The 26,981-nt window shown below is 39.6% G+C and overlaps 16 protein-coding genes across 16 annotated transcripts; 8 read left to right on the top strand and 8 right to left on the bottom strand. All coding sequences in view use genetic code 12, as the record gives it.

Moving 5' to 3' along the window:
• Nucleotides 1–28: 28 nt before the first annotated feature.
• On the bottom strand, nt 29–1,327 carry KGF57_000948 (uncharacterized protein; the record flags this gene model as incomplete). The annotated part of the gene is made up of 1 exon (XM_051755470.1): nt 29–1,327. One exon carries the CDS (start codon nt 1,325–1,327, stop codon nt 29–31), a length of 1,299 nt encoding a protein of 432 aa, XP_051610463.1.
• Nucleotides 1,328–1,551: 224 nt separating this feature from the next.
• Nucleotides 1,552–3,063, top strand: KGF57_000947 (uncharacterized protein; the record flags this gene model as incomplete). The annotated part of the gene is made up of 1 exon (XM_051755469.1): nt 1,552–3,063. One exon carries the CDS (start codon nt 1,552–1,554, stop codon nt 3,061–3,063), a length of 1,512 nt encoding a protein of 503 aa, XP_051610462.1.
• Nucleotides 3,064–3,106: 43 nt separating this feature from the next.
• On the bottom strand, nt 3,107–4,237 carry SWD3 (Swd3p; the record flags this gene model as incomplete). The annotated part of the gene is made up of 1 exon (XM_051755468.1): nt 3,107–4,237. The coding sequence occupies one exon, from the start codon at nt 4,235–4,237 to the stop codon at nt 3,107–3,109; it is 1,131 nt and encodes a 376-aa protein (XP_051610461.1).
• A 203-nt stretch (nt 4,238–4,440) lies between these two features.
• Nucleotides 4,441–4,989, top strand: KGF57_000945 (uncharacterized protein; the record flags this gene model as incomplete). Its single annotated transcript, XM_051755467.1, has 1 exon — nt 4,441–4,989. One exon carries the CDS (start codon nt 4,441–4,443, stop codon nt 4,987–4,989), a length of 549 nt encoding a protein of 182 aa, XP_051610460.1.
• Nucleotides 4,990–5,318: 329 nt separating this feature from the next.
• Nucleotides 5,319–6,551, bottom strand: KGF57_000944 (serine/threonine/tyrosine protein kinase; the record flags this gene model as incomplete). Its single annotated transcript, XM_051755466.1, has 1 exon — nt 5,319–6,551. The coding sequence occupies one exon, from the start codon at nt 6,549–6,551 to the stop codon at nt 5,319–5,321; it is 1,233 nt and encodes a 410-aa protein (XP_051610459.1).
• A 758-nt stretch (nt 6,552–7,309) lies between these two features.
• KGF57_000943 (mitochondrial 37S ribosomal protein YmS18) lies at nt 7,310–8,492 on the top strand (the record flags this gene model as incomplete). Its single annotated transcript, XM_051755465.1, has 2 exons — nt 7,310–7,562; nt 7,666–8,492. The coding sequence occupies 2 exons, from the start codon at nt 7,310–7,312 to the stop codon at nt 8,490–8,492; spliced, it is 1,080 nt and encodes a 359-aa protein (XP_051610458.1).
• Nucleotides 8,493–8,974: 482 nt separating this feature from the next.
• Nucleotides 8,975–9,773, top strand: RPL25 (60S ribosomal protein uL23; the record flags this gene model as incomplete). Its single annotated transcript, XM_051755464.1, has 2 exons — nt 8,975–8,981; nt 9,349–9,773. The coding sequence occupies 2 exons, from the start codon at nt 8,975–8,977 to the stop codon at nt 9,771–9,773; spliced, it is 432 nt and encodes a 143-aa protein (XP_051610457.1).
• A 171-nt stretch (nt 9,774–9,944) lies between these two features.
• KGF57_000941 (uncharacterized protein) lies at nt 9,945–11,618 on the bottom strand (the record flags this gene model as incomplete). Its single annotated transcript, XM_051755463.1, has 1 exon — nt 9,945–11,618. One exon carries the CDS (start codon nt 11,616–11,618, stop codon nt 9,945–9,947), a length of 1,674 nt encoding a protein of 557 aa, XP_051610456.1.
• Nucleotides 11,619–12,070: 452 nt separating this feature from the next.
• Nucleotides 12,071–13,745, top strand: KGF57_000940 (uncharacterized protein; the record flags this gene model as incomplete). The annotated part of the gene is made up of 2 exons (XM_051755462.1): nt 12,071–12,077; nt 12,172–13,745. 2 exons carry the CDS (start codon nt 12,071–12,073, stop codon nt 13,743–13,745), a joined length of 1,581 nt encoding a protein of 526 aa, XP_051610455.1.
• A 547-nt stretch (nt 13,746–14,292) lies between these two features.
• On the bottom strand, nt 14,293–15,207 carry YHM1 (Yhm1p; the record flags this gene model as incomplete). Its single annotated transcript, XM_051755460.1, has 1 exon — nt 14,293–15,207. One exon carries the CDS (start codon nt 15,205–15,207, stop codon nt 14,293–14,295), a length of 915 nt encoding a protein of 304 aa, XP_051610454.1.
• Nucleotides 15,208–15,844: 637 nt separating this feature from the next.
• KGF57_000938 (uncharacterized protein) lies at nt 15,845–17,374 on the top strand (the record flags this gene model as incomplete). The annotated part of the gene is made up of 1 exon (XM_051755459.1): nt 15,845–17,374. The coding sequence occupies one exon, from the start codon at nt 15,845–15,847 to the stop codon at nt 17,372–17,374; it is 1,530 nt and encodes a 509-aa protein (XP_051610453.1).
• An 89-nt stretch (nt 17,375–17,463) lies between these two features.
• ADK1 (adenylate kinase) lies at nt 17,464–18,228 on the bottom strand (the record flags this gene model as incomplete). The annotated part of the gene is made up of 1 exon (XM_051755458.1): nt 17,464–18,228. The coding sequence occupies one exon, from the start codon at nt 18,226–18,228 to the stop codon at nt 17,464–17,466; it is 765 nt and encodes a 254-aa protein (XP_051610452.1).
• Nucleotides 18,229–19,367: 1,139 nt separating this feature from the next.
• KGF57_000936 (uncharacterized protein) lies at nt 19,368–21,923 on the bottom strand (the record flags this gene model as incomplete). The annotated part of the gene is made up of 1 exon (XM_051755457.1): nt 19,368–21,923. One exon carries the CDS (start codon nt 21,921–21,923, stop codon nt 19,368–19,370), a length of 2,556 nt encoding a protein of 851 aa, XP_051610451.1.
• A 212-nt stretch (nt 21,924–22,135) lies between these two features.
• CTF5 (Ctf5p) lies at nt 22,136–22,774 on the top strand (the record flags this gene model as incomplete). Its single annotated transcript, XM_051755456.1, has 1 exon — nt 22,136–22,774. The coding sequence occupies one exon, from the start codon at nt 22,136–22,138 to the stop codon at nt 22,772–22,774; it is 639 nt and encodes a 212-aa protein (XP_051610450.1).
• A 132-nt stretch (nt 22,775–22,906) lies between these two features.
• On the top strand, nt 22,907–24,076 carry KGF57_000934 (putative cysteine synthase; the record flags this gene model as incomplete). Its single annotated transcript, XM_051755455.1, has 1 exon — nt 22,907–24,076. One exon carries the CDS (start codon nt 22,907–22,909, stop codon nt 24,074–24,076), a length of 1,170 nt encoding a protein of 389 aa, XP_051610449.1.
• A 937-nt stretch (nt 24,077–25,013) lies between these two features.
• Nucleotides 25,014–26,624, bottom strand: KGF57_000933 (uncharacterized protein; the record flags this gene model as incomplete). Its single annotated transcript, XM_051755454.1, has 1 exon — nt 25,014–26,624. The coding sequence occupies one exon, from the start codon at nt 26,622–26,624 to the stop codon at nt 25,014–25,016; it is 1,611 nt and encodes a 536-aa protein (XP_051610448.1).
• Between the last annotated feature and the right edge of the window lie 357 nt (nt 26,625–26,981).

Below are 26,981 nucleotides of genomic sequence, written 5' to 3'. Positions count from 1 at the left end.
TGAAATTTGTAAAGCCTCGCAAGTCCATCTATCTCCTCTGACCTTTAAAATTCATCATTGTAACCTTTTCCACTTTCTTAATCTTCTTGACACATACATACAACAACACCGCAAGAGCAATACTCGAGGCAACAACAACAAACTCAAACCCACCATCTGACTCTTCTATAAAATTCTCCAAATTCATTCCGTACAAAGCAGCAAGATACAAAGCAACCCCCATCGACAAAAGCCCCGTGGAGAACTTCAACCCCAACAACATCAACTCATTCCGATTCGAATCCAACACAATGTTAATAATCTCCTCCGTGGTTCTAATCTGCGATCGCAAATTGTCAACCGTTTGCACAATCTCGTCCGAGGTCTTGTAGTACGACTCAAGCAACATTTCAATCTGGGCGTGATTTGTACCAGTCCTGGGGTCAGTTAGGTACATATCGTTCAATTCATCATCGCACTCAAGAAGATCTTCAAGCAAGTCGCGGATTAGTGTTGCCTTTTGTTGAAATTGGGCGAGTTTTTTTGATTGGATGAGCAAGTATCGAAGTTTGTACCGTTCTATACTTTGGTCGAGGCCCGAAAGGACGTTGGTGAGGATGGTTTTGTGGACCTTCATTTCGGTTGTAAGGTTGGATATCACGTGGATTAAAATTGCTTCCAAGGCTCGAAATTCGTAGTATTCCGTCTCTTGTAGTTGCTCATGTTGATGTTGTTGATGCTGTTGATGTTTTTGTTGTAGGTTGTGGTGTGGAGTTGAGTTTGTGTCCTTGAGTGCATTTTCCAAAAGCTTGAAAAGCTGCAGTTGTGAATGACTTTCATTCTTGGTTGAATATGCCGACGAGTAAGAGTCAAATATCGTGACTTGGTCCTTTTGGACAAGCGCTCGCACATTGAGCAAGTTCAACATGATGCAGTTCTTTCGGATCACTAAGCTGGGAACGAGTTCGATATTGTGCATGGTGGAAGATGGCGGCATACTGCTAGCGGATGCTGCTCCTGTTGATGCCGATGTATGCTTTGACAATTTCCGGAAATCTCGAGGTACCAAGTTATATTGCTTCATGAATTCGGATTTGAGTACGTCTTTCCCATGATGTGTCATTTGGCCCTTGTTGTCGAATATTGTGCATTTGATAAGTTCATTCTCTTGTGATTTAGACGATGATAGGGTTTTGTATATGAATAAATCTTCAAATGAATCGCGATGTTTGAACTTGTGTTTGGGTAGGGCGGCAGTTTTGGTGGAAAATGCGTTTGCGGAACGTCGTAGTAGATGAACAGTATTCGCAGTCCTGTGTATCGTATGCAGCATAGTTTGTAGTATCATTTTTGTCCCTGGTTGTAAGAGAGGACGCATCGTTAAGAGAAGAAACCTTTCATCCCACAAATTTTACGGATTGTTGATTTTTTCTTTTTTTTTCTTTTGTTTTTTTTGTATTTTGTTTTGTTTTTTTTTTTGTATTTTTTTTTTCGCAATCAATAACAAAGCACACAACACGTCAAACAACTACGGTACGTGATCAACGCCATCATCCTTCATATATTTCACCTATGAGACTTAACTCAAGCGATGACGTTGAAGTTTACGAAGAGATCGGTCGAGGTGGATTCGGCGTTGTATACCGCGGCATAATCAAATCCAACTCGCAAGAAGTTGCAATCAAACAAATTGATCTTGAACAAGACACAACAGACTTGATTGAAATAAACAAAGAGATCCAGATCCTAAGTGAATGCAACTCACCGCAAATCACCGCCTACTACGGATCATTTGTCAAGAACTACAAACTCTGGGTCGTTATGGAATACGTTGATGGTGGATCCATCTTTGAGTTGTTGACTCCAGGCACCATAACCGACGAACCAACCATTGCATATATTGTGAGAGAAGTACTATTGGCATTGAAGTACCTACATAATCAAGGAAAGATCCATCGAGATTTGAAAAGTCAAAATATCTTGGTTAACAAACGAGGACAAATCAAATTGACTGATTTTGGAGTTAGCACACAATTGAGTTCGAATTTTTCCAAGCGCAATACCACAGTGGGGACGCCATACTGGATGGCTCCGGAAGTGATTTTGAATTCGGAATCTGGACATGGCTTCAAAGCGGATATCTGGTCGTTGGGATGTTGCGCTTATGAGATGTTGACGGGGAAACCACCATTGCAAAACCATATTGCTCCAATGAGAGCTTTGAGATTGATCTCACAATGTCGAACCAATGGCGATTTCACCAAACTTGTCGAATTGGATCTGTTGGACGCGTCGAGGGAGTTTAAAGATTTCCTAAGCTGTTGCTTTATTGAAAATACGAAAGCTAGATATGATGTTTCCAAGTTGTTAAAGCATGGGTTTGTTTGTGGGAAAATTGATGATGGTGCCAAACTGGTTAAGAGATTGATCACTAGGAAACAATTATGGAACCAGCAAAATGCAAGTTTTAAACCTAAATCGTATTACATTGAGACTGAGATGCAGCGTAACCAAGTGAAATGGAATGATAATGTTGACAAATATGGGGAGAAGCAGATACCTGAAGTACATTTCGATATTAGCTCCTTGAGCTGTAGCGATAACGATAGTGAGACTTTGCGAGAATCTCCGCAAAGGGATGTTTATGCCGAGACAAAGTCACATTTCGATAAAATACACACCAAGGTTGTGAGTAAAATCGACTCAAAGTGCGGGCTACTGGATGACCAGTTGAAAACATTTGTCAACCTCAAAACAGACATGACTACACTCATAACCGAAAGTAACGACAAGATTATTCTATTTCAGTACTTGAAATATTTATACAAGGAATTATCCAAGGAAAAGAATAACTCGATAGGAAAGTTGGTCTTGCCACACATACCAGCAAGGAGGGGGGATGAACTCGCTTCATCCGGTGTGCCGACAACCGCAACGTCAGCAACGTCAGCACAATCAACATCAACCACAACGTTGGCAGGAACTGCAACAAGAACAGCACTGAGGAGTAGATTGCATTTCAACAAGTTTGATGAAATAGAACAGAGTCTTTTGGAGTCGTGGTTGAACAAGACAAGGGTGTAATGATATGTGTGTGTGTGTGTGTGTTTGTGTTTTTGTTTTGTGTTTATTTTCGTTTCCAATTTGCATTCAACTCAAATACATTCGCTACTCCATTAAGACCGCCAGTGACAAGTAACTTTCCCATTTCAAACGTATCAAGAGTTAAAATAGCATTATTTTCAGCAGCATCATCTACACTATCACTTGTATTCGTGTCTTGTTTGTACTGCCACACCAAATCCTTCAGCTTAATGTCCCAGCACAAGACACCACTTAAATCACTACCACTTACAATACAATTCAGACCGTTCTCTCCAGCTCCAGCACCAGAACCAGACCCAACCCCGTCGCCGCCACTGCCAATAACAATAAACCTCAGTTCGCAACTATACTTTTCACAAACCGGTTTCTCACCCGGCCCCACAAACGTCTTTACAACTTTGTTCAGCATATAATCCCACAACCGAACAACGCCGTCCAAACTTGTACTCAATATGTACTTACCATTAGGCGACTGCTCGACATTAGCCACGGGGAAGTTCTGCAAATCAGCAGTTGAAAGTGAACTAGTGGCCGTCCCATGTGACGTGCTCGTAGTTAGAGTTTTTAGACATTGATAAGTTTCCAAATCAAACAATCGTATCAATCCATCGTAGGAGGCACTGATTATGATTGAGTTGTCTGGGGTTAGTGTCAAGCTTGATATGGGATCGGAGTGGGCGGCCAATGTAGTCAAGATTTTCCCCGTGATTACATCCCATATGGTGATCGTTTCATCAGCTGAGCCACTGATTAGTAAATTGCCCTTGGAGTTAAAGCGGATGGTTGTGATGTGATAGGTGTGTTTTTTGAATATTTTTATACACTTTGTAGATGATTGCGATGTACTTGACAAGGATGGATTGTGTATGGACCAAAGTCGAATAGTTAAGTCATCGGAGCAGGATGCAAGTACGGAGGAGTTTATTGGTGAAAACCTTATATCGGATATTCCCTTTGTATGACCTAGTAGCTCGCCTCTAAATTGGCCCTGTAAGTTGTATAATTTGATTTTATTTCTAGTCGCTAATGCTATTAATGAGCCATTGGGGGAGATTCGGATTGATGTGATGGGATGGGGCTCTTTGATTGTTGTTTTTAAGACGTAAAGATCAGAGTCAGCATTATCGAGTTGTGGATCTAGTGCCATACCCATTGTGCAATAGACTGTCGATATTGCTCTCCGTTGAATTAAGTTGGATGTTGAATTAAGTTGGATGTTGGATGTTGGATGTTGGATGTTTTGTTGTTTTATTATGATGTATCGCAAAAAAAGAATAAGCGCAACAACGTTAGAAAACCCAACATCTCCTACCAACTCTACAACAGAGACACAGAATTTTGGGGGTTTACACAACAATGGAGAATCACTCAAACAACCTATTCCGATTTAGTCTCGGTAACCTCAGATTGCCCAAATCTGCAAAATTAAGAGCATTTGGAATCTACTTGTCGGGTGGACTATTTGCCATTGGGTTTTGGTCATTGATTGACTCGGCCATCTATTCCAAAACGGTTAATGCTTCAGACGTGCACGTCACTTTCGTCGATTGGATACCATTCATATGCTCGTCGTTGGGTATGTTGATTGTCAACTCAATTGAAAAGAGTAACTTGATGAATAATGATCAGAGTGGAGGAGGTGGAGCGGGCGTGTTTGATGATGGCACCAATTATGTGTGGGCGGCTAGAACCATCTTATTTTTGGGGTTTAGTTTGCTTGCTGGTGGATTAGCTGGAAGTTTTATGGTTTTCATCTTGAAGTATTTGATGAAACATTATTCATTTCCTACTTTGGGCATGGGGGTGTCAAATATTGTTTGTAATGGTTGTGTAATGTTGAGTTGTATTGTGTTGTGGTTGTCACAGAATATCGAGGATGAGTATAGTTATAGTTTAGCTTTGTAGCTAAAGGAAAAGGTATACTTATCAACTATCAGGTAACTTTGCCGAGGGATATATTTGTAATTTGTATAACTGAAAGATCTATAAAATGTGAAACTACATACACTCGCGTCGCGAAGAAAGGATGCAGAATGGAGGGACTCAACTGGAAGTAGAGCTGGGTCCTATCAGATGGGCATGTTTTGTTGCTTGGAAATTTAGCAGATCTTACCCTCTCCCTCTTTATGCGCGTCCGTGTGATTATCCACCCATCTGCTTGTATTATCTGCCCTAATATGTCTCTTTGCTCTCTCTCTCTCTCTCTCTCTCTAAACTTCTTGCTCTTCTTATTCTCATAAAAGTTCACTCTTGTACGGACCCAACAACTCCAACTCAAAATCACTAAAATTGAACAAATCCAAAACAATTGGCGCAGATGCACCTCTAGGATAAACCTTAAACTCAGGACTCTTTAATTCTTGGAAAAAAGAATGCACCAAAACTTTTCTTGGACTAGCCCGTTGTTCCGGATCATACACCAAAATCTTCATCAATAAGTCAATGGCATCTGGAGGTGAGTTGCTAAAAATCTGTTTAAATCGTTCTTCAACAGTACAACTAAACATTCGAGTTGTGTACATATTTCCCCTATACTGTGGATTACTTTTGAAGAAAAACGTATTTGGTGGCGGACCCAACAATTTGGCAATCTCCTTCAATTGCGTTTCAGGTGAATGCCCCTGGAATATGGGTTTACCAAGAAACATCTCGGCAATGACACATCCCAAACCCCATATATCTATTTTTGTCGTGTATAAAGAACATCCCACGATTAATTCTGGTGCCCGATAATATCTTGAACATATATAACTGACTGAAGGTTGGTTAGGTTCCAACTTTTTGGCTGAACCAAAATCACAAATCTTTAGTTGAATTGTATTTGGATCGACTAGGATATTCGATGGTTTTATGTCCCGATGGCTTACACCCAACCCATGCAAATACAACATTGCTCGTGCTAGTTGGAAAGTGTACGCCTTCATGTGAGGATAGGGAATTGTGTATTTGGATTGTCGATAGAATTTGATTTCCAGTTGTAAAGTAGATGGCAAACACTCCATAACCAAGTTCTGATACACCTTATCATCTGCTGAACTTCTCTTGTCGAAAAAGAATCGCAAACTGACAATATTGGGGTGATGTACAACACGTAATATTTCCAACTCCCTTGATTTGTATTCAGTTTGTGCTGGCACGCGCTTTATTGCGAAAGGGCCCAACCATCCGTTATTGTTGCCATTATCTTTGTGGTGATTATTTCCATTGGACGCGAATGATTCGTTGGTGGAAGAGAGGGTGGTTCCATTTGCCGCTGTTTCGTGTGGTGATGATGACGTTGTTGTTGTTGTTGTTGTTGATGATGAACTATTGTCAGCGTATCGTAACACAGCTTCAACAACGGTTCCGAAAGCTCCCTCACCTATTTTCTTGTATTCGCGAATGGTCATTTTGCTTGACGTTGATGTTTTGTTGTTAACCACTTGGGGTAACGTATACTCCTTGAGTACTCCTGCCGGTTGTGCCATTGCGTGTGAATAGGTATGGGGTGATTGTTTTGGGTGAAGAAATACGCGTTTGATGGTAGTATGCTGTTGGATTGTTGGTTGTTAGCTGTTGATTGTTGGCTGTTGGCTGTGTGTTTGTGTGTGTGTATGATTGAGTGTGAGTAAAAAGGTGCGTGTCCAAAAAGAAAAAAAAAACTGTCTGTTGATTGTTGATTGTTGATTGTTTCGTTATCACTCTTGTCTGTCTGTTTCTCTTTCTCTCTCTCTCTCTGTATGACAGTGCAACGCCTCTCTATTACTAAAGGTATCTAATACAAAAACACAGAGTTAGTGGATAGTGGCAACGACTGAAAAGAAGAGCAATTGTATCAACCGGAATAAAAACTAGGTTGCAGTGGTAAGTAGTACTACTAACTCTAAAAAAGCATATGTTGTGCGTTGTGTGTGTCATTATTTTGTATGTCGTCAATGCATACCCTAATTGGTATACGCAAAAACACGACACTACAACACACAGCACAAAATACCTTCTACCTCTATGCGGTGGTAGTTAAATAGCAAAATGGACCCAAATCAATGCTTACTCTCCTTACTTGACTAGTAAACCATGTTATTCAAATCTGTAGGCCGTATCTGCCTTTTGAAGATTACAAATTATATCTATTATTTGCACTGATTTGATTGCAAAATATACCTGTATTTTTTTTTTATTTGTTATGCTAACTCATACCGATCCTACGACTGGAAAAGCTTTACAATACTTTGTAGCAAGCTTGAAAATGTTAATACCAATAGATGGTTTAGATATCATAACTTACACATTAAGAGCAATTAACGAAACACTACGATGCATGAGAGGATTATTTGACGAAAAGTCCAATAAAACAAAAACATCTCTTGATTATGGTTGCTACTCCTTTTCTTTTGGAGCTGAAGCTAACAACAGAATCTTCTGTAGTACAGCTCGAGCAGAAGTTTTGGCTGTTTCAATAATCACATACGTGCTGTTGGAGAAATTGTTGCAAAACCGTTGTATTCATAGAGCTTAAATGGTAGCGCATTCTCAAAACAGATCAAAACAATTTTTCATTGGCTTCGCTCTCAGAACACCTCGAGGATCATTGGAAATCCTGAGCCGTGCAAACTATTCAAAAAGCATCGATATCCACTTTGAAACCTACCATGTTTAGGCAGTACTTGAGCGGACTTTGCAAACAGCCTAGAACTGGATTGAGGATAACTCAACTGTTGGCGGTTTCTCCTACCAGATCAATATACAATTCCCAAACGATACATCAAACCCAACCAGCCACCACCACCACTACTACCACTGCTGCTGCTGCTGCTGCTGCTACTACTACTACTACTACTACTACTACATCTAGCACGCCGACCACCTCACCCTTATCGGGACTTAGCAAAGTTATCGAAGACAACATAGAAGGCTCGCATAGTGCCAAAACTGGTCCTTCTCATACAACTTCAACTTCTAAACAAGCCAAGATAAATGAAAAGATTGTGTATTGGAAACTTTATTCAACGTTCAATAGACACAACACAAGATGCACATTGGTTGCAGTTGTTGAAGACTTGAATTTCATGGAAAACAATCCAGACTTGTCATACAATGAAAAAGTACTCTATTACTTGCAATTACCTCACAAGGTCAAATACTCAGTTACTGCAGGTCAATTAGGTTTCAGGAAATCTCAAAGACAAGAATACGAAGCCGGTTTCCAAGTTGCTGCCAAGATGTTCAAGACTATTCAAGAAAGAAACTATATTGGTCCTAATGATAAGGTCGAGTTGATTTTAAAGAATTTTGGAAAGGGAAGAGAAGCTTTCCAAGCTGCATTACTCGGTAAGGAGGGGTCCTATTTGAAGAATAATATTGTGAGAATAAGTGATGCTACTGTTATTAGATTTGGTGGTAATAGACCAAAGAAATTACGTCGTTTGTAAACAGTGGGAAGAAGAGGAATGGTAATTGTTACCTTCTCTTTGAGGTTCAATGCCGTTTTCATTTTGGTAAATGGATTATAATTGCATTTGTAACAACGTTCGTGAAGACCAAATAGCTTTCACATGTATATAGATATCGTGGTATATTGTACTAGCGTTGAATGGGGTAAGTTGATGACAATGATGGATTCAGAACAGATTTGGTTTGTAAAATGATTTGGTGTGTACAGCCCTAATATGATATATTTACACGTGCACGTTTTGTCTACTTTACACTACCTGTGTCGGGTAGCTCTACTATCTATTGAGATTTTTTTCTTACACAAAAGATTTCTACTAAGTATAACCAAGTGCTACACGCAATAACAAACTGAGTACAGAAGAGGAAGAAAAAAAAAAAGATTTTTTGAGTACTAGAGAGAGAAGCAGTGAAATTTTTTTGGCTTTTTCCATTCAAACACATATCATCATAATCATTAGCAATGGGTTGTATGTTTAGCATTCATCAATAATAGCCATTATTACTAGACTTGTGGAGTGATTAGACAGGAGTGTCCATGCAACAGTGCAGAGGGGAGTGCGTCACATCAAGACAGGAAGAGCAATGGGGGAGGAGCACTGATATTTCATTTGCAATGCACCCTATGAGGTGCTTCAAATAACCCTACCAAATTCCATAGAAAGTGCAAGCAACGAAGTGATGTACACCACTAGTCGTTTAAGAGCTCGATTCAATGCTTTATCTTCAATCCATATGGGGGTGGGGCATCCCCTCTCCTGTCAATACCACTCAACCAACACAGTCTAGTCACACGATTCCCTGATCAAGTTTTACTAACTCATCTTTTTTCTTTAGCAACTACTAAAGGAGCTACCGCCGCCAAGAAGGCTGCTTTGAAAGGTGTCAATGGTAAAAAAGCCGTCAAGGTAAGAACCTCCACCACTTTCAGATTGCCAAAAACCTTGAAATTGGCCAGACAACCAAAATACCAAAGAAAATCAGTACCACACTACAATAGATTGGACGCTTACAAAGTTATTGTTTCTCCTATCGCCACTGAAACCGCCATGAAGAAGGTTGAAGATTCAAACACTTTGGTTTTCCAAGTTGACATTAAGGCCAACAAGCACCAAATCAAACAAGCTGTTAAGGAATTGTATGATGTCGATGTCGATTACGTAAACACTTTGATTAGACCAAATGGAACTAAGAAGGCTTACTTGAGATTGACTGCTGACCATGATGCTTTGGATATTGCTAACAAGATTGGTTACATTTAAGTTTTATTGATGTTTTCACTTTTGAGAGTTTGAATTAATCTGTATATTAGCAACCAAAACCAAACCATAAACAATAAATGAGGAAATAAGGAAGCTTACTGTAAAAAAGAGGAGAACCTTCACGGATTGGAAAAATTGTAGATTATTAATTTGTAAGTTTTATGTCTCTGTCTATTGGATCAACTCTGCCAATGAAGATTCTATACACCAGGTTTTCACCTTCAACCCACGATTAAGAGCTTTTGTCTTTCTCTTCAATTTTACCCTCTTGGTCCCACTTTGTTTTATGAGTTTGGTAAATTGTTGCTTCACTCTTTGTAATGTTATCGCGTCGATTGGGGTTTCCAGTGACAAAGATATGTCTAGGAATCGACACAACTCTTGATGCAGAAATTCAGTTTGCAAAGTATTTTCACCAGAAGCATCACTGAGGTATAGTTTGAACAGTGCAAACCCCATGGCTTCCTTACTTGAAGGAGAGATCACCAATGGAGCATTCGGCACCATCGTAAAACACCGTACTGCATCAATCACATAGATTGTCCTAGAGTCATCGGGCATGTTACTCGTGCACGCTTTGCTCAAGTCGGCAATGGTTGCAAAATGACGTACTTTAACTGAATTATGTGGTTGTAGTTGCCTATTAATTGGCATGGGGGCGTTATGTGCACCCCCATTTTGAACTCTATCAGCCTCTATGTCTTGAGATAGAGATACTTGGTGCATTTGCGAATCTCCAGTGGGCGCAGTCTCAAAGTTTAAATCTATGTCTTCGTCTTGTGAGTATTCGTCATCAGATTCTGGGATTTGCGACTCGACAACGATGCCACCTGCAACTGATACTTTGCGTATTGAATCACTAGGTGGTTTTGCCGTGAAGCTGGAATCCATTGTGTTTGCAATGAGAGTTGGGGTGCCGATACTAGCACCAGTACCAGTTCTTGCATTGTCACCATCATTCATTGAATTGGTAACAGCACCATCACCAGTAGAGCGAGCTGCGTAAGTTTGAGTCAAAACCGCCCCTCTCTCTGAATTACCACCAATTACACTATTAACACCAGCACTCAAATTTCGAGCGACTTCCACAGCAACACGTACATCCTCCAAGCTATCTAAGCCATCACTCAAGTCAGCAGCTATATCATCATCATCATCATCATCATCATCAGTGTCTCCATCTAACGGAGGTTGACTTTCCAAAAAATTAGGATTCTGCGAAATATTATCAATATCCTCATCCAAAATACCGTGCGTCATAACAAACTCAGTAAACCCAAATTTCAAATCAAGCTTACGATAAAACTCACTACTGACACACTTCTTCAACCTATCAAGAAAATTGATAAATTCTCGTTCAAGATCATTCATAACATCAAATAAATTCTTTTTGTAAACAACTCGAAAATAATTCCCATACCCATCATAACACTTGTTGTTGAATTTGTACACGTCCATATTACATCGAGCTATCGCAAAGTCCAAGGACTCCAATTTGACCGTGTTGTCGAAAATCAGCATATATTGCGGGAAATTCCGGTGCATTTTCGCCGTAAACAATTCATCCTTGCGAAACACCTTCGTGTCAAGCTTGCACTCAGGCAAACCAGTGACAAATACAGTTTTATTCTCTTTGACCCGGGTGCGTTGTTTGATTTGTGATAGATCGCTGAAAAGCACCGTGTCTGATCTGGGATGGTTGTGGAATATGATGACGGGTATATCGTAACGATGTTTGACGTTTGCAATTGTTTTGATATCGGGAAGTTCAGATAAGGGGTCAGTCAGGCGGAATTCAGTCAGTTTGGAACCTCCTTTGGACGGAAACTCACGTTGCTTCGCCATGGTGGACGAATTGCAGTTGAGGAAGCAGGGGCTGAAGTTGTGTGGCTTGTAAAGGAACCCTTTTTCTCTCTATATGGTCACACGTATGTCCAAATGTCAAAAATATCTTGTTCAAATTAAATTTAACGCGTGCTGCATATGAAAACTGATTGGGTGCACAGTATAATATTTCCAAAAACTTTTCTCTTCATTCCAACTAATACGTGTCCATCTGTAGTACAACTTCCCATTGCAAGTAAGGAATATTAGCACGCACTAGTTTAAGCTTCGAGGACCTCGAGTTACCTTGTAGTTAGAAGTATGTTTGTTGTGAAGAGTACTACCCTAGATTTACTACTACAGATATAATCCTGCATATTGCTCTCTCCATGATTCTTTTCGCATCTCTTCGTAAGCGTTTTCTTCGTTGGGCAGACCCATAGCACTTGCTTACAGAGGCAGTTGCATATACCATGAAAAGTAAGTATACAATTGGATTGAAAGACCGGCTGTAAATCATCTACTAACAATTCACCAGAAAAGATACTCAAGCAGACCAAAGATCAAAAAACAGCTACACCGCAAGATCCAGTCACGTACAATGACTTTTTAGAGGAAGGTTCCTTAGCTGAAGAGAGTGGAGATAGATGGCTTGGATCTGATGTGTCTAAAGCACTAAGGTTCTACCAAAAGTCCTACGATGCTTATACGAAATCGCTTGAGTTGAATTGGAGTACCGAGAATCTGGACGCTTTTTACAATGCAGCTCGACTTCTTTTACAAGTGTACCTTTTAGAAAAATCTTCCAATGGGTTAGTAATACGTGATTTGACTGATATGGGAGATATACATGGTGCCAATTCTGTTGTTAAATCAATATCGGAAATATTGGACGTGCATTTGAAGGCGTTGGAAATTTGCGGTAGAAATCAAGATTTGCTTTACAATACGGCAACTGTCTATGTGGAAATGTTGGATGATATGATAGATAGTGACTACAATGTTCCACTTGATGAATTATGCTCAAAGTATAGGTCAGGGGAAGAAATATTGGTAGAGTTGATACCACAACAAGTGAATGCGTTAGAGTCGTTTGTTTGTGACTTGGCATCTTCAAACACCGAATCAAATGTATCATTTGCAAGTGGTTCCAGCCCACCCGCCATGGACCAAGAGCAAGAGGAATTTGAGTCTATTGAAGTTACACAACCGGTCGACATTTTTGAAACTGTAATGTTGTCATACAGGTTGGTTCAAACGACATATGAGAATCTTTCGGAAGGAGGTGAAGCTGTGAGTGTTGTTGCTCAAACTGTAGCACCATTCATTGATTCGCTAGATCAAGTTGCTAGCGAACTCATTTTAAAATACAGTGAACAATCTGAATTCAAGAATGAAATGTTGGAAAATATTACTGCTTCTCAAGTAAATGAGCTCAAAATTGCCAAACAAAGCATCATCAGTCTACAAGACAATGATGGGTCCAGGATATTAGAGTCCTGGGAAAGATTCTTTGTAAGTGAAGTTCCCGATGAAATTCCTGAAAAGTATTTGACTAGCGTTGATAATGTCCAAACTGTGATGGAAAGAAACGACCAAACATTGTATACCATAAACAATTCAAACAGAATTGACAAAGAATGGTACTGGAGAATGCTTTCACAGCAGAATAGCTTACTTAAAAAAGCTCAAGGATTGACACAGGACCAATTGAATGCCAAAAGAAAACTACCACTGGGGGTGGAACAAGGAATTGGCTCGACAATTATTCAATTATGTGACATCATGATTGCTCGAGCAGACTTGAGTTTACAAATGGCACTGGTTAAATATTACGAACCCAGTGTGAGAAACGAGTCAGCTTTGCTTCAAAATTGCAAGACCTTGCTCAAATCAAGTATGAATATTGCCAATTCGTCAGGTGGATTGAGAGAACGAGCTATTGAGAAGATTGATCGAGAAAAGAAATTGAGTGAATCTGTTTTCAGATTATGTTTGGTTGACGGAAAGACATCGGTGAGCGATCTAGATGAGATAATGACACGTCCTCGATGGATGCGAGAATATACACAGTTGAAAAAGGTGGATGTCTACGAGGAATTGCTACAACGAATTCCATATCAATCAGTATTGCTGGGTTACATATAAAATTACACACCCATTTATTAATTGTGCTCTCTATACAAACTTATATAAACTCCTCATCTGGAATATCGGTGACGTTGTTGCTCCAATAATACCTCTCTGCGTAGGCACCACTACCATTCACGGGTTCAGCGGGAGCACACCGACTAGCCTTGTTAAAGATAGAACTATCAATATATTGTAAACTTATCGATGGGTTGCGGGAATTGTGAACTATTATTTGTATGATGTTTATCTTAATGAGGTGTAAAGCCCATAGTATGAGCTTCATTATAGGTTTCGTGGTGAATATGTATTCTCAAAAAGTAAAGAAGCAGTGAGGTTATGTGGTGTGTGTGTGTGTGTGTATATCAGATATCAGATATCTGATGTGTGTGGTAGTTTCAGTCTTTAAAGGAGTAATGGGCGGGGGGCGTGCGCTGTTCTAGAACAACAAACTTTTTTTTTTTTTTCTCTTTTCTCGTGACACTAAAAGTCAATGTCTTGATTACACATTTTACGACATTCCAAAATCTATCATCTATGTACATGGGTCATCTTACTCTATGTTTTACTTACTCAACAACTTATCAAATGCAGGAATCAATGATTGAGCCATGGCAAAGGAAAACACCAATTTTGGGCCAGTAGTCAACAATTTAGGTGTCAACCCTTTGAAGAATGCAGTAATACCTTCATTCTTGAACATGTTTTTCAAAATAGTGAACCCCTTTTCTGGATTGTCAAAATTTCTATTTTGAATTCTAGTCTTGATGACATCCAAAGGAGCACTCACAATCAACGACGCACTAGCCCCAAAGATGGAAGTGATAAAATTCTGTGTCCATGTAGCTTGACTATAATCTTTCAATCCGAAAATATACTCTTTAGCAAATGAGTTACCTCCAAACAAGGCAAAGGAACCTGGTGCGTTTCTAGCCATGGTCCATCCCCAACCTCTATACAATCCGAATCCTTCATCCAGCAAGATCTTAAGGAACCCCCTACCTTTGAATGACTCTGGGTTTGTTTGACGCTTGATTTTCAAGACATCCAATGGCAACAATACAACTTCACCAATTCCAATCAAGGAACCAGCAGTCGCACTCATCAAAGCCTTACCGGTCTTGGGTCCAAATGCAGAATCAAAATTGTCTTTAAAGTTCTTGGTCAAAAACTCATTGGCAAATGGTTGACCACCATACTTGTACACCCTTTGCAAGATCTTGTAACAAGCAGCATATCCCAAACCTGGGAACAAGGTAAAGAGTCTCTTGAACAAAGGTTGGGATGCAGCGTCTCTGAAGATAATAGTGTTCAATTGGTGTGCTGAAGTGACTCTACCATGGTTGGACATCAATCTTTTGGAGATGGTGTCCACTGGGTGGAATACACCAATTTCTGCTATACCTGCGGTAGCAGATCCCAAGACTCTGGCAATACCAGATTGCTTTTTATCTGACGACGAGTGAGCTGTTGGAGACATACTTTGTGGACTCAGCTGGAATGGGGACTTTCTTATCTTGTGGAAAATTTTTAGACTCCAATTGAATTTGTTTTTTTATTTTTTTTTATTTTTTTTTCTTTCTCTTCACAGAGCGTTTGACATTTTGACTCACTTTTACACCGCGGTTAATTTTCTTTTTTCTTTTTTCTTTTTTATTTTTTTTTAAACAATTTGAAAAGGGTGGAAATTGTACATAGTCTTAAGGGCTCAGGTCTCTGAGCAAGACTCATTTCACACTGATACTAGAGAGTATTACACTAAGAGCATTTTCTGGTAAGCTGATTGATGATTTACCTTTCACTGTATTCTCGTAGTCTCGATAGTACATCCAATACTTGTGAACTAAAAAGAACTTAGTCGGCTTGATACAGCGTTGTGAATGTACCCAATAGCTTAGAGGTCAGTTCAGTTTTCAAAAGGGCCCGAGACCACCAAAACCACGTTGTTGAAGGGAATTTGGTGCAATCGTATTTCTTTTCAATCTGTAAAACAATAAAACTGACCTTAAACGCAAAAGAGAGAAAACGACCAAAAAAAAAAAATCATCGCTGTAGTAGAATTCCTCCTTCTTATCAACTAAACGTCTCACCTAGCCACACCCCATCTTTACACAGCTATGGCAGATGTTATTGTTGAATTCAAGGAAAAACTATCAGAGCTAACGATAAATAATGGATTGATTATCAGCCAGTTGACTCAATTAGCCAAGCAGCACCCTGAGGTGGCGGACCAAATAATCGATTTACTTACAGCTAGAATCTACCGAGTCATTCCTGAACAGAAATTGTACACTTTATACGTATTGGACGATATTTGCAAAGTTGTGGGCAACCCTTACAACATTCTCGTTGGTGATGACATTTACGACATTTTTACCCACATTTTTCAATTGAATAATGATTTTGTACGAGGAAAATTGGTCAAGATGTATGACCTTTGGAAGACTGTGCCACTTAAAAGTACAGGCGAGCCCGTATATCCTGAAGAGCAGTTGAATAAAATCGGCCAGTTTTTGAAGAAAGCCGGATACCCCAAGGAGGAAACTACAAAGTCGGTAAATTTGCCGCCTAAACCAACAGTTTCTTTACAACAATCTCTAATAAACGACATCGACAAACTAATACCTGTATTTCAAAACCAGCTTCGAACAAATAGTATGGACTCAAAGATATCTGATAGATTTAAAGCTTTGAATAGCTTAAGAGCAATGTTGACTAGACAAGAGATGAAACCAGCCGAGTTGGAAGCAATAAAGTCACATATAGTAAACATCCAGTCACAAGCATCTCCAGCAACAACAGCAACTACCCCACGTGCTACAACACCATTTTCACAAGTGAACCCGGCATTTAAAATATTCAACGATTTGATTTTATCTGGATTGGTGAAAAAAGATCAAGAGCCAATACCAGGGTCAAAGCCGGTGTATACACTAGTGTTTCCCGAAACGAAGTATTCTGTTGATCAGGAACAAGCAGAAGCAAGCTTGGAAGATTTGTTACTACAGAGCAGCTCGATTCAAAGGTCAGAGTATGACAAACAAAAATTTGTTGAGTTGATGAGTGTAACTGAGAAGACGTCAGATGGGAACTTGCAACATTTTATCAGTAATAACAAGCTATCCACAAGCACAATAAATTTACTATATGAAGCTAAACCGTCAAAATGTTCGATTTGTGGGAAAAGGTTTGCCAATGATCACGAGGGAGCAGAAACCAAGCGTCTGCACTTGGATTGGCATTTCAGAATGAATAAGAAATTGACAGTAAAGGGAGGAAACATACAATCGAGAAACTGGTATGTTGATGACTTTGAATGGGTGAAGTTGAGCGAGATTGGAGCTTCTGAACAGGTATCTTCTAGTAGCACTGCAGACCAGAGTGCTGACATTTCTGCGTCAACCGAAACTCAGTACGCCATTGTGCCCGAAAACGACACCAATATGAACAATCGATGCCTAATCTGTCGTGAACAAGTGAAAGCAAAATATAATGATGAGATTGGTGAATGGGTTTGGTATGATTGTTTGAAGCCACCAGGCGAAAAGAACCCAAGAAGAATTGTACATGTAGCTTGTTTCAATGACAAGAAGAGATTGGCTGAGTCAGATTTGAATCCAAATGTTAAAAGGGAGAGAATAAATTAACAATACTATGTACTTTGGTTACCATATTTATATATTTATTTTTTTTCTTCTGTTTGTTGTGCAGAAGTCTAAGTGAATGTGTGACTCTTTTATTGACCCAAACACTTCAAAATATCGTTCCAAACTTTGCCTGGTTTCTGAGAAGCATCGATTCCTTGCCAGATACCAGTTTTTTTGTAGTACTCAACAATTGGTTCAGTTTGTTGATGGTAAGTGACCAATCTCTTTTTCAAAGCTTCTTCATTATCATCCGATCTTTGAATCAATGGCTCACCAGTTTGGTCATCGGTCATTTCCTTCTTTGGAGGGTTGAAGATCTTGTGGTAAGATCTTCCACTTGCTGGATGGACCAATCTACCAGTGATTCTAGCAACCAACAATTCATCATCGATTTTCAATTCAATGGCATTTTCCAAGGGAGTTTTCCTCTCATTCAACATGGCATCCAATTTTTCAGCTTGTGGAATAGTTCTTGGGAACCCGTCCAAGATGAAACCCTTGGAACACGATTTGTTGTTCTCCAATTCAGATTTGATCATGTTGACCATAATTTCATCATTAACCAATCCACCTTGATCCATAATCTTTTTAGCTTCAAGTCCCAATTTGGTTCCTTGCTTAACTTGTGACCTCAACATGTCACCAGTGGCCAAATGACAAGCACAGAATTTGTCCTTCAAGTCGGCCGATTGAGTGCCTTTACCTGAACCTGGAGCTCCAATCAAGACCAATCTCAATTGTTTAGCGAAATCTGTGGATGCTGCTGCGGTTGGGGTAACACCAACTTTCTTTTCCAATTGTTGGATTCTCTCTTGCAATTTAGCAACGGTGTTTTTCAACTCTTCGACTGACATGGTGTGATAAAGGCTATGCTAATTTGAAGTTCTAATACTCGAGATTTTCTAACCCGAACTTAAATTTTTTTTTTTTTGTTTTTTTTTTTTTTTTCAACTTTTTCGTTTCCTCTCTGTTTGAGGAGGGCCGCTTTTGTGTAACTCAATGCAAGTCATTTTATTGGTCCTTTTTCACAGTGCGGGCTTGACCAGAATGCAACAGCTGCATAGAGAAGATATAAGAGGTGGAGTCTAGTTGCAAAAAAAAAAAAAAAAAAAATAAAAATAAAAACCCAATCTAATCTGCAATAAATCATTAAAACTCAAACTTGTATTACAGAAATCATTCTATACAATTACTGTGCTTTCACACTAACGACAAAAAAACTCTACGAGTCCACCATGATATGTAAACCTCCCCTTAAAAACACCAAAACCAGAATGCACTTTAGCATGGAATATACCATGGCCCCATAGCCCCAATTGAAACTATGGGAATACACACTACACTCTGTAAAGTGTGCTTTTGAAACCCACCCTCCCCCAGAGTGACACTCCATAAGGGAATATAATCTATAAGGGAATATAATCCATGGTGTATATGATACACCGCGTACAGATGTGACAAACTACTGTCACGTTCTGCACCAAAAGCATTCTTCAACGAATGCAAATGGCGTGATCAGCTGGTCTCCGATGGAGAACCAACAAACCTGAACACCACTTCGTAATGTTGGTAATCACCAGATCAAAGGTGATGGTTAAAACTTGCCTGTGAAGTAGTCTGCTCGAAAAAAGAGGACTATACGGGCCAATTTCTTTGGACGGGATTTTGTACAACGGCTAACGGGGACATACATACCATGAGTGGACATGTCTAGTTGCGTATTTTAGCGTGAAGCGGAAACGGCCATCAAAACCTAATTCATTGTAGTCAATGCTGTTTTAAAAGTGGAGACTTCTTGTAGTTCCTATGATATGTGGCCAGATGTGTTACACTTGAGGTACACAGTGACTCTATGCTAGTAAGTTAATCCAATAAATTCGCTTCGTTTGGGGGCAATTATACCGTACAACAACTCACCTTTCGATGAAGTCTTCAGTAGCTCAGTTATACCAAACTCTATAATCGGACGCTAAAAGCACACATTCGATCAATTCTATACGTCAATGGCGGAGTTCAAGATAGAAGAGCTTCGGGATCTATTTTGGCCCCCATTTTCTCTCAACCCGTGTTTTGGTGAGCTTCGAGGAGAAGGTATTGGTGTAGATTTGGTCTTGAATGGTCGGAGAGTGAATGCATCCGCACTGACAGGGTTTGGTGCTTTCAATTCTTTCGTTGCAAGGCTCTTTTGCTTAGTTGGAGTGACTGAGCCATCCTCATCTTTCACAACTTGTTCATCCTTGCGTTGGCTAGTTGGGGTTTCAATTATGGGTAATTTTTTGATCTGCAAGCCTGCCTTCAACTCATACTCCTTCTTTTGCTTATATTTTGTTTCATGCTCAATTAGTTTGTCAAGCAAAGCTTTTCTGGTCTCTGGTTTCAACAACTCAGTGAGGAATTGGACGTAGTAGTCAACAGGTGGCTTGAACCCAGACTTGTGCTTTGCTACAGATGGTCTCATAATCAAATGTACATAAGGTATAGCACCCACGGCATCCATATTGTTCAAGGCTTTGGAAATACGTTGCAATTCATCAGAATTCTTTGAAGACATTTCAGCAAAATCGTCTGACATGCCATAATTTGGAAACACATCCAACTGGAAAACCTTGCATATGTGCTCTGTAATGGAAAGTAAACACGCTAAATTACACCGCGGCAATGAAGAAAGCACCTTGATTAAATTGGTGTCTGCGTGCTCACCATTGTACAAATTGATTACAGATTCAAACACCGTACTCGGAACCACGCTATCTTTGAGTTCCAATAACCAAGTTTTGTAGAAAGTTATGCTATCTTCAGCTTTCTTCCCTTCAAAGTGTTTGATGATATTGTTGATAATGTTAGTCTTTTGGTTCTTGCTGGTTTCACCAACCGGAACAGAACATTTAGAAATCACAGTAGTAACATCTTGCTTGATTTTCCATGCTGACTGCAAATCCAATGGCTGTAGCCATGCCGATTTCAAGTCCTCATCAATGTGTGTCTCAATAACTCGGTGGAGTTGGTGGACAAAATACGGCGCTGAGAGTATACTCAATGGCAAATTATCAGATATCTGTCCCACATTATTAATTTGAGCTGATATGTCTTCAAAAATATTGAACTGGTACACCAAGTTTTGTAGGGAAAAGGAGACATCTCCATTCAACGAAAACATTACACCAGTACTCAGCTTGTTTAGATGTAGGGCTAGGTCGTGCTCATAGTTTTGCTGTTTGTTCAACTCTGCTATGCCCCTACCAAAAGCTTGAATTTGGTTAAATTGTTGCAAGTGAAATTTTTGAATTATCTGCAGCAACTTCGCTGAACTGGTGTAAATGATTTGTATTTTTGTTGTTTCAAATTTCTCTAAATACTGCGCTAGTTCAGTAAAACCCTTTTGCAAGAGATATGCCAACTCTTGTAGCTCAAGACTTTGCTCGTTGTACTGCTCAATGGTATCCTGTAGGGTCTCATCATGGCTCTTTTTCATGATTGAACTTTTCACATTGTTAAACATACTGTTGAATCTATTCGTCGTTTCCGCCATGTCGTTCATGAATCTGGATGAAGGGGAAGTAACTTTACGGTCTGTGCTGGTTACCTGTTTGATGGGGGTAGATGGTGCTGATTCTTGTTTAAATTCAGACACACGAATAGCCAAGTCCGACCATTCGAACCAAACTCCTTCGCTTTTGAACCGCTTTTGGAAGATATTAGTAGGATTGACCAACTTCAAAGATACCAAAGATTGTCCGAATTTCTCAAAATTTGATCTTGTCGGTTTCAACCCTTTGATTCGTAAATCGTTAAGCACTTCACAAAGTGACTCACTGGCAAAAAGATCATTTTTGTATCCTGGGATGGGTATCGTGCGTTTGACAGTGGGGGTATCAGCAATCAATTTCGATAGTACGACTTGGAACTCTTCCATGGTTTCGAAGGTGACACTACCGACAGATAATGGAAATTGCAAATCGATATCAAAATCTTGTCGTACACTACTTTGGGAATCTTCTTCAAAGTAGGACTCTTCATCACTGTAATCATAGTCATCCTCATCTAGCTGTTGTTGCACCAGTAGAGTGCCTTGCGCTTTTGATGTCTCCTTCAGCCTTAGCTCATCAAAATACTTTGTCTTGCTCTTTTCCACCTTTCTACTCAATGCAAGATACCCTTCATAGAGCTCTTCCAATCGGCTAAATTCCTTCTGTATACTCGGTTCATGATGTTTGAGGTATTTCGTTAAATCGTCAAGAACAAACTTGTCAATATTCGATGCCAATTGTAGCAACGTTGTTGATTCGCCCAACATTTCATTTTTGAATAGCTCAACACAGGAATAGTATTTTGGAGTTTCGCCGAATTTACCACTGAATGAGTCAGATGATGCCAATTCATTGCTGGATGTATTCAAGTACTCGCTATTGGAATGAAAATATTTCAAGTAATTAAAAACCAACTTTCGCAAATCGTGTAATTGTTTCAACGAGACATTCGTATGGGATTGTAGGTTGTGTAGACCAGTTATGTAATCTGGTGTCCAATACAGGTTTGCAAATGGCTGCATTTTTTGGTTTGGCCGGTGGGGAAGAACAGTTCAATTAATCGGCTATTTTAAGTTGAAATCAAAACAGAAAATTAGCAAAAAAAAAAAAAAAAAAAATAAAAAAATAAAAAGAATTGCAAAATGGCGCGTCGTTCAGATCAATTGATGAAAAGTTACTACAGCATCAATCTGTTGAGATCCACCACAATTTCAATTGAGATGGTTGGATAATCATGAGTGAAGATGAACAACTACAGCAAGAAATTAACCTACTAGAGAGGGATGTCGTCAAATTGGAAGATGAACTAGAACAACTTGCTCATGACGAGTCCGCACTACTCAAAGAGGTGGCAAAACTTGAACAGCTTCAAGAGGAGCAGAATGAACCACTAGTCGAAGATCATCGTGATGTCGTACCCATAATCAAACACACTTACTTTGACCCTTCGATTGCTCAATTTTTCGACGACGCAGAAGCTACAACACAAGTCCAGCCACTTGAGAAAAGGTTCATTGACAAAGCTGATACGAAAGAAAACATCATGTATGAAAACATCCTTCGTATGAGTGGGGTCACAGCATTTCCCATAAATAAGCACTTGTTTCCCAATGATGAAATTTTGGGAATAAGGTTTGACACCTTTTCATCGAAAAGCAGGTCTTTCAAGCAACCTCACTATGTAATCTTATTGAAAAGCAAGCTCAAGAATGAGCAGTCATTTTGGAGGGTTCATAAAACCACTTTGCCTGTGCACGTTCCTTTAGATCGGTACCAGGAGGAGCTTGAGAAGACACATGATCTTGACAAGTTTGCCACACTGATACACTTGTATCTTGCAAGGGACAATGAAAAGAAAGAATCTGATACTTGACACCTTGATGAAGACGATTTAAAGTGTTAATCTCGAGTTTAGTAAGTTGTATAGTTTGTAAAATAGATCAAGCTTATATTTCGGTAGCGCGAATCTCATCCAATTTATTCATCACAACTTCTTTTGACAACGATGTCTTGGAAAACAGCACTACAAACATCTGCTACAATCGTATCACTAGCAATCATATTGAATGAGCTACGGAAAGCTTACCTGCAATCTGGCACCAACAAATCAGACTTGACCTCACTCCCTCCGAAATCTAGAGGTATCGAGTCGAGGATCGGAAACACTGCTCTAATCGAGATCAAATCCTTATCAGCAAAAACAGGGTGTAAAATATACGCCAAGTTGGAATTGAGTAACCCAGCAGGAAGCTCCAAAGACCGGGTGGCGTTGGCGATAATAAGAGCAGCAGAGTCACTCAACCAATTGGTACCTCATCAACAAAATGTCATCTTTGAAGGAACGTCTGGGTCTACAGGTATAAGTTTTGCAGTTTTGGCTAATGCGTTGGGTTATACTGCGCATATATGTCTCCCGGATGATACGTCGCCGGAAAAGCTACAGTTATTGGAAGCATTGGGAGCTGAAGTTGAAAAAGTCAAACCTGCAAGTATTGTTGATCCAAACCAGTATGTGAACGCGGCAAAGAGAGGAGCTGAGGCTATCAACAATGACCCTACCAGCAACAGGAAAGCCATCTTTGCTAATCAGTTTGAAAATGACTTCAATTGGAGAATTCACTACACTACTACTGGACCAGAATTGGTCAAACAATTGGATAAAATCGACGTGTTTATAAATGGAAGTGGTACAGGCGGAACCATAGCTGGAGTGGGCAGGTGTTTGAAAGAGCACAATCCGGACACAAAGATTATTCTAGCGGACCCACAAGGAAGTGGACTCGCCAATCGGGTAAATTTTGGTGTATTATACGATACAGTTGAGAAAGAAGGCACTAGAAGAAGACATCAAGTTGACACTCTAGTTGAAGGAATCGGACTAAACCGTCTCACTTGGAACTTCAAACAAGGGGAGCCATACATTGACGAAGCTGTTCGAGTTACTGATGAACAAGCATTGAAGATGGCAAAGTACCTATGCATCAATGATGGATTATTCTGGGGTAGTTCAGCTGCTATAAATTGTGTGGCCGCGGTCAAAACAGCTTTGAAGTACGGACCGGGTCAAAACATAGTGGTTGTTGCTTGTGATTCCGGAGATCGTCATTTGTCAAAATTTTGGAAAAAGGCAGTGAAGATTCCTCAAGGTGTGTCTTTGGAGGATGTGTTGTCATGAGTGTTGCAATTGAAGGTGCAATTGAGATTTGACTTCACCATGGAAGACCACTTGCGTTTCCATCACAAGCTGTTGCCCAGTCGTACGTGGATGAGAAGAGTTTCCCAAATATAGGTGCAGGCAGCAGAAGAGTAACCCAGTAGGAGGCGCCCAAATTACGAGATTAAGGGAGAAGGGTTCGTTTGAAAGATAATCTGAATAGAGCTCTACCTTCTGAGCTGTATTGGTGGAATGCTGTTACCATATCTAGAATTGCGTAGATTTTGAAGCCTGATCATACCGGCACACAAACTATACTAGAAAGCTTCTACAGTAATGCATCATACAAGGCCCCCGCCGGGGTTTGCTATGTTTTCCAATTCAGGCTGTTGATTTCCTCATTGTTCCTTGCCATTACAGTTTTATGGAGAATACCCACGTGGCATATTCGTGAAATATGCGGTAGTGTATTGTTGAGGCAGTCGATGTGAGGCAAATTGTAGCGGTGTTAGTGTTTTGACCATCTGTGCTCATTTTGTTTAACGTTTTTGACAGACTTTCACTCGTTTTGCCCCCCAAAAATGATCTTGCTCGCAATACTTTGCAGAAAGATTGAGTTTTTTTTTTTGGTTTTTTCTTTCTTTTCAATATCCTATTCAGTTTGTTCATGGGACCAACAATCTCGTCATCCACTAAGTAACTTTTTTTTGTGGACCAGCAAGGGTATTTATCAGTTTAGATGTAATATAAAGTGTCGAATTGTATTGTGTAGATTGTGCTTGATTGTAGAATTGTAACTTTGGAACTACTCTGTACAAATGAGAGTGGCTTCAGGCAATTAAGGACACCCCCATATCGCCCATGCACATCTCCCCCTACCTTCTTCTACATTCTAGTACGCTAACAAAATACACTGTAAGCTTTAAGTCAAATAAACCAGACTTCTATATCAACCACATCACTTTTCATGTTCCTTAACCATCGTATCCTTTGTCTCTCTATACAATTTAATAGTGCTCAACGTAGAAGCAGCAATTCCCATCCATATTTGCCAAGTCTGGAACGGCAAAGCAATGCTGAATACACTATAAGTATTGAATCCCAAATCAGCCAACAACTTGTAAATATCGATCCAACAATTTGTCTTTTTAAACATTATATCCTTCAATTTCGACTCATCTTCACTGTTGGATGATGAATTATACGTCGATGAAGTCAAATTGAGTATATCGGCACCTCCGAGTAATTGTTTAGATAGTATTTTGGCCTTGTTACGCACTTGGATGGCAATCTTCAAATCCATTTCCTGTTGGGTCAAATTGGTCAATGTTTCATACGCATTGTACAAGGCTAGCCATGATTCGCAGTACCATGCATACGACTCATGCTTAGTGACAAATGTCTTGTAAGTTCCAGACGTTAAAAATTTTAGTTTGTAAAGCAAGATTGATTCGTCATTGACTCCGTAATACAAGCTGAAAATTTGACTCAAGGTTGATCTATTGAAAAGTTCGCGTTCGTTGATTTGTAGCATCTTATTCTTGAAGTTGATGTTGGTCTTGAACTTGACTAGCAAATCCCTTATTCTGAATGGTGTTTTACCAAATCGAAGAAATTGTCGATACATGGATAGCCCATTAATCATTCCAGCAAAACGAGTCGTGAATGTAGAACACACAATAATGGCAATAATTTTGATAAAATCAGCAGGATGCTTGATAAAATTTTTCAACAATTCCAATTGTTTTGTCGAATCATCATACCTCAATTTGATAGTAGCAATATTGACTTTGTCATCAGACAAGTAATCCTGGGCTTGCGTTGCATGAAACACCAATAATCGTAATGTGTATTGTCCAACTTTAGCCATCTTGTCCTTGCCCACAATGTTATTCAACATGGCCCAAAATATCTTCCAATTGCTAATTTTTGGCGGTTTTGGTGGAATTGTGGATGCTGTAGAGGAGGCTTGTGATAACGACTCAGCTTTATCAATTTTTTGTGTATCATCATGGTGCAATGGGATACTATTGTAAGCAAAGTCGTTTTTTGACTTCAGTGGAGTCTCATACCTGATATTTGACCCCGTTGCCATCGCTGTTGTTGTTGACATCTTCACTTGATCCTCTAAAATTTTGGAGATGTTTTCGGGAGAGTTCTGTGCTGATTCTATCCACTCAGAGTTGAAAGCTTGTGGTGGTGGTTGTGAATATAGTTTAGACGATGGGTAAAGTGGAGATTGTCTCAGTCTGTGTTTATTCACTTGTGATATTGAGTGAAGGTGGTGGTGCTGGTTATCTAGCAGTTGGGGATGCAGCTCTTGTTGTGGGTGCTGTGGATGCAGAGCTTGTTGTGGGTGCTGTAGTTGTGGCGATTCCTCCAGCTGTGTGTTTACCCTTGCTGTATTTTGTGGTTGAGTGTGGTGAATACCTTGTTCGAAATCCAGCCCTTGATGATCAATATGAGATGGTCTTCTATCGTATACCAGCGATTGTTGTTTGTAATAGTGTGAGTGTTCAATAGGCGCTTGATTCAACAATGGGCTAATGGACGAATCTATCTCATTCATTGTAGGAAAAAAAAAAGGAGGGGTGAAATAAAAATTTGGATAAAAACAGATGGAAAAAAAAATTAAAAAAAATACTTAAAGTATCAAAATACGAATGAAAATTGTAATGTAGTAGTGGGGGTATTACGTGGGCTTTGATTATTAGTCGTTACCACTTCCTTTGTCGTAGTTTGTTCTTGTGGTGTATTGTTGTTGTTGATGTTATTATTGTGTGTAATTCTAGCGCTTATTTTTTTGTTTCTTTTTTGTTGGAGAGAAATTTTTTCTTCTTCTTCTTCTTCTTCCGATTTTGGCTGTTGATATTTCCTTAGTAAAACTCTACTTGACACATCATCTTATATACAGCTCAAACTAAGC

This window comes from Candida theae, assembly GCF_024610275.1.
Source record: "Candida theae strain CBS 12239 chromosome Unknown scaffold10, whole genome shotgun sequence".
NCBI classification, from domain to species: Eukaryota; Fungi; Ascomycota; class Pichiomycetes; order Serinales; family Debaryomycetaceae; genus Lodderomyces; species Lodderomyces theae.
The sequence above is the reverse complement of the archived record's forward strand: the minus strand, read 5'-3'. Positions and strand labels throughout refer to the sequence as shown.